Raw genomic sequence first — 10956 nt, 5'->3', positions numbered from 1 at the left:
CAGTTTGTCACCTAGTTTGCCAACCCTAGATCACGATTCTGGAGAAATTCAGTTGCAACAGTCCTTTGCAGGATCAGGATTTCAGCTACGGTTTGGAGTGTAATAAGGGCCTTGTCATTAGAAAGATGGGGAGCAAAACCAACATATTAAATGTGAACTGGTGAGAAATCAAATTGTACAGCTATATTCATTAATAGCCTCTACTAACTTCAAGACCTCACCACTGAACAGAAAAAGCACCTAGCATTCCCCGCCTAGTTATTACTTGTGCTGTGTTCCTGCAAAATTGCAGCCTAAGTGAAACTGACTTGCAATGAAATAAGTACTCCCTTTTGCCTTGCCACACTTGTAAAATTAATTTGGTGTCACAAAAACAAGAAAAAAACAAGAGTGACGCTTTTCTCTCTCTCAAACACACAAATGCATTCCTAACAAACAAAGCCATAAAATCTAGCTATGCAACAAGATCATAACTAAATGAAATATAAACTAAAATACTAAAACAAACTATCATAACTAATATAATCTTTTCTTGGCTCTGTTTCCTTATTCAAACAATAGACCCCCACCCCCCTTCTGATACAGAGGCCCCAAATTAATCAATGGATTTAAGAACTCTGACCCTCATGGAGATGCCTTTTTGAATGATCCTGCAAATGCACATAGATGTGTAGGAACATAAACAGTTACCTATATGGAAAGGAAGCATTGAGTAGGACCCTGCCTTATGTGTGTGGGATCCTATGTAGCACAATAAATTACAGTGGTGCCCCGCAAGACGAATGCCTCGCAAGACGGAAAACTCGCTAGACGAAAGAGTTTTCCGTTTTGGAGGTGCCTCGCAAAACGAATCTGCTATGGGCTTGCTTCGCAAGACGAAAATGTCTTGCGAGTTCCTGGGTTTTTTTTTTCCTTTCCCCCCTCTTTTTCTAAGTCGCTAAGCCGCTTATCTGCTTATCCGATAAGCTGATAAGCTGCTAAAAGCCGCTAAAAGCCGCTAATAGCGCTAATAGCGCTAATCCGCTAATCCGTCAATGGGCTTGCTTCGCAAGACGAAAAAACCGCTAGACGAAGAGACTCCCAGAACGGATTCTTTTCGTCTTGCGAGGCACCACTGTATAAGGTAATTTCCCCATGCTCACAGGTTTACCTTGAATATTAAAGTTCTGCCTCACCATTTTATTCATGAACTTGGGGTAGTTAACTTGGGAGAGGGGTCCCCGGTGACCTCAGTGTTGCAAAGAAACAAGAGATTGCAACACCAATAGTGCACAAAAGAGCTATATCTTTCTTTGTCAATGTTTATTACAATAGAATAAATCTTTTATTTATTTTTTTATTTTTAATGGAATACCCAACATGTTTTGAAGGACCCAAGCAGCTTTATCTGTATAAAGCTGGATTTAAAATACACTAGAAGTAATATAAAATATGCATACAATCTTCAACAAGTGACCCAAAACAGCATAAATCTTACATATACTTACCAAACTTAAATAATTAGACATAAAATAAGGGCATGTCCCTCCAAACATATTGGGTGTTGCCACAGTAAATAATAGTTCTATTGTCTTACAATAAATTTTGAGAACATTTTAAGATACTTTTACAGCTCTACTTTGCACTCCAGTGATGTGCATGTCTTGTACCGCTGCTGCCCTTTGGACCATTGCATTGCACGACCCAGACCCGTTTAACTTCTGAGATGGGAATCGCATTGTTTGCCTTCAGGTTGTTTGTTGCACCCAAAGTCTTCCCATGGATGCTGAACCTGACATTGGAATTGCCTGATAATGCTCTCTATGCCATCCTGCGAATATACAGAAAATGGCTATGACAACACCTTATCAAGTGACAAGTTTCTTTTGGGATTTAGAGCAGCAATATGATTGGCAATATCTTATCTACATTCACCAATCCCAATGAAGACCAGGCAACCCAAGCTGTTGCATAGCTTAACACATAATAAAACAATGACTTAAAAACCAAACCGAGAAAGCCTTTTCATCTTCTTCTTCATGGCAGAAAAACATTTTATATTGTTCAATTTAATTTTTTTTAAAAATCTGTTGTTGTATTTGAAATGCTGTTAAAAATAGCAGGCAAAATAACAATAAAAATGGAAGCAACAGCTTCGATACCACTCAGTAACAGCAAAGTTCTGGCAGTGGGAGGGTGGAATTATGAGGTTGTTTCAATAGAATGCTTGGTTCATGAGCTCACCATGGATAGGAAGATTAGGATTGGCCCATTGAAATGTGTCACCCCCAATAGATGTTGGGATGTAAATAAAATTCAGATGGATGTTAGTATGGGCAGACACTAAAATGGCACTTAACTCAGTAATTCCATTACATCCTTCCGAAAGAAGTAGTATTCATGGGATGTATTACAACAGAAGCAAATGACCTCTCCCCATCATTACCTTAACCCCTCTAAACTTATAAACAGAGCTAGACATATTATTTCAACGATCCAAACAAGATTTGTTCTTCTCACAAGTAGGCATCACTATAGACTCAATGTAGCTCTGGGTATATTTAGGGATATTAAAGTAATATTGGCCATTGCTTGGTTTACTTAGGGTATCGTTACTGATACTGCACCACAGACTTTATTGAGCAATTAAAAATATACACAAAGGGACAATCTTTTCCTTTGGGGCATATATTTTTCTGTTTCTTCTTCCAAATTTCCATCCAATTGAAGAACCCAGTTTCAAATGTGAAAAGGGCACTTGTTTCTACAGTAACTGTGTACATCAGTTTGCTCCAAGTACTGTATTTCTATAATATATTCAGATAAAGATTGTTTGCTGTTAAACCACTGCTGTCGTTATGTCTCCAAGTTGCTTGGGGAACTAAAATGTTCCGTATTTGAGGAATGATAACGAGAATTTAAGTTGTTCTTTCAGATTCTATTTCTCCATAAAGTTCAGCTAGCTTCTTAAACTCTGGTCCCCAGTCACCAAGGTAATTATAATCCTGGTCAGAATGTGTAGTGGCTGAATCCAAGGAGCTGATAGACCCAGCTTCTGACCTTTGACCCTCATATGCATAAGTCTGTAGGGAATCATATGGGGGCACACTAGGATCGAGGTCTGCTTCTGCCAGTCTTTGCTTAATAAATTCCTGAACATCTATACTGTCAAGACAGGATGAAGTGGGATGCTTGGGGGTGGGTTTGACTTCAGGCCGCACATCCCGCCGATACTTCAGTTCCTCAGCAGCTGATGGGTTCCGCAGGGCAGTGATGTCAAAAGCTTCAGTGTCTTCCTCACCTCCTCCTTCATCATCATAGGTAACAACATTTTCCCGGACGTCCTCCTCCGAAATAATCAGAGGCTCCTTTTTGCTGCGTCTTAGTGTGATGAAAAGGACCACTATTGCTGAGAAAATTCAAGATAGCAGATTAGAAGGGCTGCTGGCTGATTAAATGATATTTTTTATGCTGATGAATCATATAGCTTTTAGCAGAGTCATCTATCAATTCATTAACTGATTAAAGTGAAATAAATGTGCATGATACCAAAACTTCCCATATAGGTTCTTCTCTGAGATACTGTAAGAAGTTAAAGTTAAACTAATCTCTCTTCTCCCCCCCCCCCAATATTACATAATCTAATTACAGGGTATCAACATATTTTCTGGAATTTGACAAGACCCATATTTCATATTCCAACAAATACCAGCCAAGTATCTCTCAGTTTCTTTGAATAATCTATCCTTCCCCTGTCGTCAGCTTGCCTTATCTGTGTCACACACACACCCCCCCCCCCTTTTGGCTACTTTTCAGATTTTAAATATCTAACCTTTATACTCTGGGAGAGTTTTCACTTTCTCATGCTCGGAAACGTTTGCTTTACTTGCTACTAACATATCCAAAACAACAGCCTTGAAGAAGAAATAAAAATATGACTGGAACCCTTCTCAGTAAATTTGCCTACTATCAAAATATAATTTACCACTCAATGCTACCATTAATTGTGAAAAGGAAAGCAATATTTAATACTTTCCTTTATGGGCTCAATTCTAGTCACACACTAGGACAAAAATAAATGAATGAATGAATAAAATAACCAAGTCTGCCCTGATGTGCCACACTTAGTGATTAAAATTAGCCCCACTAACCATCAACAAAACTTAAGTTTATGAATGTACCAAAACAATTAAAGATTGTTGCTCTCGAGATTAAGTTTGCCTGACAGATCGGTAGACATGAAACCCCTGCGTTCAATAGATTAAAGCTGTAGCAGTGGTGTATATAATGATTCCATAATTAAATATATCTAGATCCTAATAATATTGTTACATGCTATCCCCAATCTCCACTTCAGTGTGGGATGTCAGGGAATTCCAGGCACTTTTACCAGGGTCTGTGTTTCCTTTTGGACAATGAAGCACAACAGAGACCATGGTGTCTTTACCATATACAGCTCAGTTACACATATATGCAACCTGAGCATACAATGGAGAGACTTACAGCATTACAAGCTGAGAGCGTTCTTGGGTCTCCCATGGCCGAAGTCTTGGATGCCAGGAGAAATCAGCCACAACCCTCTGTCCCCTGTCCCAACTTTCTGCTTACAGACTGACACCTTTCCCCCTATCTCACATCAGGCAAACTGAAATCTTGAAACTTCCCCCTCCTAAAAACTCTCACACTGTCTTCTGACAATTATCGCTCAGTGGAAGGACGGGCTCCCTCTCACTTATTGTCTGGTTCCAGTTATCTGAAGAAGTGTGCTTGCACACGAAAGCTCATACCAAGAACTAACTTAGTTGGTCTTAAAGGTGCTACTGGAAGGATTTTTTTTATTGTCTGGTGTAGCCTATATCTGCCTATACCTGCTTCTAAATGGCTCTTTTCCTCTTCCCTTTCTTATCCTTGATGGTTCTTCTCCCAGGCGATCTCCTGAATGGGAAAACTTGTCTGGCAGCCCCTCTTAATGCTCCAAGTATTGATCAAACACCAGCACCCACTAATTCCAGGCACCCACAAACTCTAGCACCCCAAAACCCATAATATTATATCTAAATAGGTCAAAATCTTAATGCTTTTTCACACATGTTAGGAAGATATTACTTGCCACATTAATAATTTGTGCACAGGTATTAATGGGGGGGGGGGTAATCTGGTTTGTTTGTTTTTTTACAGTTGAGGGATGAAAGGCTGCCACAAATTATTATCACAAATTTTCTTGGAACTTAAGCATAACTAACTCTTTTTTTCGGGATTGGGTTCACTGGGAATGGGTATAAGCAATTGTAAAATGGACACTGACCAAAACCACTCAGATGAGGATTCCACTCAGATGAGGACATGGTGGGAATGAGGGATTTCAATATCACTTAATGAGAGTATAAAAATTTTATTGGGGGGCAAGCAAAAATGGGTTGCTCCTTATCAGAAATTTCAAACAATAAAATAAAAACTTCCCTGGAGAACGGAAGCAATGAAGATTGCCAATGAAGATATTTAAGAATAATGCCATACATTGAAGAACTTCCTTTATCTGGATAAAGATTCACTGCTTTAATTTCTAACAATATTAGTATATGGGTCATTATAGATTCATCCCATTGTGAGCAGCATTTGTTCTTCAAAGGGACTTTCTTCTCAAGCTCTGTTTAGTGTGCAAATATACATGTAAAGACAGTATGAGCAGGTTGAGTCAGAGCCAAATGAGAGGGAATATTAGCTAATGGGTACTATTCAGATAAATCTAAGCACAAAAAAGTATTCAGAGAAAATGCATTTCCAAGGACATTTATCTAATAGAATCATCTTCTTGCCTGCACTGTCCCTTGCCCCTCTTGATGATGCTTTGTGTCGTTATCAGCTCATCCCACAGAGATAATTAGCAAATGGCTTTCATACACTCCTGAAAGTCCTTCTGGCAGAGGAATCTGTTTCAAAAAGATTCTCCTCCTTTCTTCTTTTTATTACTTCCCCCAAGAGTACTGGACATGCAACTCGAATTGGTTCCTGAAAATCTTACCAAATTACCTGGGTAGATCAGCAGTGCTAATTACTTAGTGACCTCTGCAAAATTAATTCCACAGGATGCCAGCAGTTCAGCTGTCTGCTTTAAAAGGCTTCTTGGTCCTATTAATTTTAGCTAAAGCCTTTACCATTTTTTTTTTTAATATATATATAAAAATATCAAAGCTTTGTATTTCTAATTACCTCCTATCACAAGTGATTCCTGGTTCAGAATGACATTATATTGAAAAAGCCACATTGTTTCTGTGATCATCTGAAGGCTGTGGAAAGGACACCAGTATTTAATCCTGAGAGAGGCTTACCCAGGAGAATGATGACACACAGCAGGATGGCAATTAAGGCTCCAGTACTCAATCCTGCAGAGGAGAGGAATGCCTCTGCGTGACAGGTCCTCACCCTCCCATCTCTTTCACACGCACACACTCGTATCACAAGGGTGGCACTACTGCTGAGAGAAGGAATCCCTCCGTCAGAGATCACCACGGGGAGGTAATACACATCCTGAGTCGTCCGACTAAATCTTCTCCGCCTAGTCAGGATACTGGCTGTGTTATCTACAAGAAGAGAAAGCAAGTAATCTTAATAATTGCATTTAGTCATCGTCATCATCGTCATCATCATCATATTCATCATTTATTATTTATACCCCACCCATCTGGCTGAGCCTCCCCAGACACTCTGGGCGGCTCCTAACAGAATATTAAAAACAGGCTAAAACATCAAACTTTAAAAACTTCCCTAAACAGGGTTGCCTTCAGATGTCTTCTAAAAGTCAGATAGTTGTTGATTTCCTTCACATCTGGTGGGAGGATGTTCCACAGGGCGGGCGCCACTACTGAGAAGGCCCTCTACCTGGTTCCCTGTAACTTCACTTCTCGCAGTGAGGGAACCGCCAGAAGGCCCTTGGAGCTGGACCTCAGTGTCCAGGATGAACGATGGGGGTGGAGACGCTCCTTCAGGTGTACTGGGTCGAGGCCGTTTAGGGCTTTAAAGGTCATCACTAACACTTTGCATTGTGCTCGGAAATGTACTGGGAGCCAATGTAGGTCTTTCAGGACCGGTGTTATATGGTCTTGGCGGCCACTCCCAGTCACCAGTCTAGCTGCCGCATTCTAGATTAATTGTAATTTCCAGGTCATCTTCAAAGGTAGCTCCATGTAGAGTGCATTGCAGTAGTACAAGCAGGAGATAACTAGAGAATGCACCACTCTGACGAGACTGTCTATGGGTAGGTAGGGTCTCAGCCTGTGTACCAGATGGAGCAGGTAGACAGCTGCCCTGGACAAAGAACTGACCTGCACCTCCATGGACAGCTGTGAGTCCAAAATGACTCCCAGGCTGTGGCCCTGGTCCTTCAGGGGCACAGTTGCCCCATTCAGGAACAGGGAGTCAGTCCTCTATACCTGCCTACCCCCTTCCCCCCCCAAAAAAAAACAGTATTTCTGACTTGTCAGGATTCAACCTCAATCTGTTAGCCACCATCCATCCTCCAACCGCCGCCAAACATTCTTGTCTTATCCCATGCCCCCCATTCCGTCACCCATATAGACATGCTGGTAGCCCACATGGCAATAAAGGGGCAATCTCAGGGTCCATCTTGGTGAAAAAGTGCATACAACCCTTTTCAACAAGGTTGAATCTCTTCTCTATTCCCCCAGCTGTGGACAATGAACAACAGTACAATGTCACATCACACCGTTTGCATGTATTTAAAATCAGGGCACTGAGTAAGAGTCAATCCACTTCTAATATAAGATTACAATTCAAGCAATATTATTCTTTCTGGATTCCTTTTTTATTTTTACATATATAACAAAGGGTGGAGGAAGCAGTCTCTTTTTTGCCTTTTTAAAAACAATGGCTCTGCTTTCTTGCCATACAAAGTTAATCACAGACCTTTTTTTTAGTTTCTCTTCAAATACTTCATAGGTGATTTAGCTCAACTACTATTGAGAATTGTACAGATATCAATCACATTCTTGCTTCTCTGTATATATGCCAACACTGGTATTATGGTCATGCAAAAAAAAAAAAAAAAAAGTTCTTTGCATTTGCAAGAGTGAAATATCACAAATGTTGATATCTGCATGGGCAGCTACTCCTCTCCCCATATTTTTATTATTTGTAAACAGCTAAGGCATGCACGACTGCATCTGGAGAACTGTGAAAAACAGTGAACCACAAAATTCCCTCTTGCAGATTCATGGAGTAGCTGTTTGTGATTGCATTTTATTCTGTCATGGATGCTTTAGTTGAGATTCCTGCATCGCCTGGGGTTGGACTTGATGACCCTCAATCCAACTCTATAATTCTATGATTCCATTATTGTGTCTCTTCAGTTCAGAATTCAAAAGGAGTTCAGAATTCTGAAGCACACCCCGCCCCCATTTAGCTTGCCTTCTTGTGAGGCTGGAGTTTATCACGGCTTCAAGCTGCTGTGGTTTTCAAATGTGGCAAGATAGCTTATTCGCTGGGCCCACATTTGAGCTCTGCCTTGATCAATACTTGCTGGTTTTGTTTTTCCCCACCAATCACTTGCAATATGGGGCTGGAGTCCTGGTAATGGACTGCACCAATTTCATTTTCCCAAACGACTGATTTGAAAGGTGAACTTTTTGGCATTTTGTGAGTAGGCAGGCAAGATCTGCCCTGGTTCTGATTTTCCTGCACACGGTTTCATTTCAAGCCTTGATTCAAAAGACTGGTAAGTGACTTCATATCACATCCACACACTTTTGCAATCAATAAAGATACTGTATCATGTATCATTGTCTATACAGTACATTTCACATAAAAATCTAACCCGAAGTAGAAAAAAACAACATAGGAATTTATCTTTTTCTGCTACAGCATGATGTAGAGAAACTAGTTTAAAAGCTTTAAAAGTATAAAAGCCCCTTGTCGCCTTACTCTTACTTCTTGTTTTATTTTATGAAAGTAGTAGCAGGGTCTGACTTCCTTGCTTTGCTGTCGGCTAACTGAAAAATCTTTAATAGTTCCAACACCATTTCCCCCCTGAAGTTATAATGAGATTCTATTGGTCTAGATTCCAAGCTAATAAAGAGTATGAGAGCCTGAATAGACTGGCATTTATGACTGCTATACTATTTAAGAGTGACTTCATGAAAGGCTTGCAGCGTGATCTTCAGAATTTCATTCTACCATAGGTCAGCTCAAATGAATGAAGCCAGCAGAGCAGTTTAAGAATGGGAAGAAAGCATGGTCCCTGCAGAAATATATACACCATACTGCTGATAACATACTTAGAAAGATGCATCGTCATATCCTATAGTTACATAGAGTTGAGTGGTTCCTTCCTTGTCCCAAGAGGGAGTTAAAAAGTGAAGGTTATAGCTCCTGGATAAATGTCTTTGTAGTTCAAGAATGGCAATATCAACCCCACCATGTGGGAATCCCTTGCAGATGACCACAGTGCCTGGAGACAAACAGACAGGCAGTGACCAGAAGATGAATGACCACTGGGAGGAGCACAAAGAGAGGAAATGCCATGGAGCATCAGCAGCAGAACAACCGGATGTCTTCATCTGCCTCAGATGCAACAAAACATCTCTCTCCTGTATCGGTCTCCGAAGCCACAGCAGGCTCCCAATGCAGACAGATGCCAATCAAATTAAATGTAGAGCTGCTTCATAATGGGTAGAAGTGGACAACTCAGTGGAGCAGAGCTGCTGTGCTAGTTTCCCAGCTGGTAGGTTGCTGTTGCTTGCCAGGAGGGTTGAGGTGGTGGGGAGTGTGTGTGTGTGTATGGAAGTACATTGGAACCTTGGTTCTCAAACAGCTTAGTTGACAAACAAATCAGCTCCCGAATGCCAAAAACTCAGAAGTAAGAGTTCCAGTTTCCAAACATTTTTTGGAAGCCGAACATCCAATGTGGTTGTCGGCTATTGTTTTGGGACACCTGCGCCAATCGGAAGCCGCTCCTTGGTTTTTAAATGTTTTGGGAGTCGAACGGACTTCTGGAATGGATTAAGTTCAAGAACCAAGGTTCCACTGTATGCAGATTGGCTGTGCTAATGCATTTGCACTCCACCACCTCAACTCTCCCTGTCTTAGTAAGCAGCAGAGACCCACAGGCCAGGAAGCTAGCATACCAGGTCCCGTTCTACAAAACATAGCTGGGTTGTTGTTGTTGTTGTTGTTGTTGTTGTTGTTGTTGTTGTTGTTTAGCAGTTGGACCACTGGCCTACTCAGCTCATCACTGTCTATAATGGCTGACAGTGCCTCTGCAGGATTTCCAAGAGAGAACTTTCTCATGCTGGTCAAGAGCTACTGAACCTGGGACCTTCTGCATGCAAAGGATATGCAATTGTAATTTTATCCTGAGACCTATGGGTGTAGGGCAGTATATAAATTTAATTAATTAATCAATCAATCAATCAATCAATCAACCAATCAATTAATAATATGCTCTGCCATTGAGGAACAACACTTCCTCAATAAGCTTGTGGCATTTTGGCCCAGCTAAGGAATTACAGCCATGCCAGGCTACAATTTATACCCAGCTGCAGGTCCAGTCAATGCTGATTGGTCAGTCTGTCCCCCTCCCTGGGGGGGTGGTCCACCCAAAGCCCACCAGCCTGATCAATCACCATCAGGCCTCCTGCTGGACACCACGGACCTCGTGGTTCAGCTGCAAAACCACCCACCAATTAAGGTAAGTGAACTTCTCCAGTGAGAGCTGCAACTGATCCCACCCCCCACCCCCAAGCGAAAGGTTAAGGTGAATTTCTGGGGTTGTACTCTGACAAAAATCTAAGAAATTTCAAGGAAAACAAAAAGAAGTTTTGTTAAAATTGGGGAATTCTTTTCAGTGGTGTCTATACATCATTACCTGGGATTCAGGACCAATAATCTTTATTTAAAAGTAAAGTGTCCATGCTTGTTACACAGTAATGAATGCACCAACATTCTGTACATTGCATTATGGGG

The 10956-nt window shown here is 41.0% G+C and overlaps 1 protein-coding gene across 7 annotated transcripts in view; it reads right to left on the bottom strand.

Annotated features, from left to right (window-relative positions):
• Positions 1 to 1287: 1287 nt before the first annotated feature.
• CDH18 (cadherin 18) overlaps positions 1288 to 10956 on the bottom strand; it is a 646256-nt gene continuing 636587 nt past the window's right edge. For all 7 annotated transcript variants that reach the window (XM_081014758.1, XM_081014761.1, XM_081014759.1 and 4 more), the window contains 2 exons: positions 6309 to 6560; positions 1288 to 3388 (listed from right to left, as the gene is read on the bottom strand). In XM_081014758.1, the coding sequence (XP_080870884.1) occupies positions 2898 to 3388; positions 6309 to 6560 (743 nt within the window). In that variant the 3' untranslated portion in view covers positions 1288 to 2897. The remainder of the gene's footprint in view (positions 3389 to 6308; positions 6561 to 10956) is intronic.

The sequence above is a fragment of the Podarcis pityusensis genome (genome assembly GCF_964106645.2).
Source record: "Podarcis pityusensis genome assembly, chromosome: 7".
NCBI lineage: Eukaryota > Metazoa > Chordata > Lepidosauria > Squamata > Lacertidae > Podarcis > Podarcis pityusensis.
This window is presented reverse-complemented; position numbering and strand designations above follow the sequence as displayed.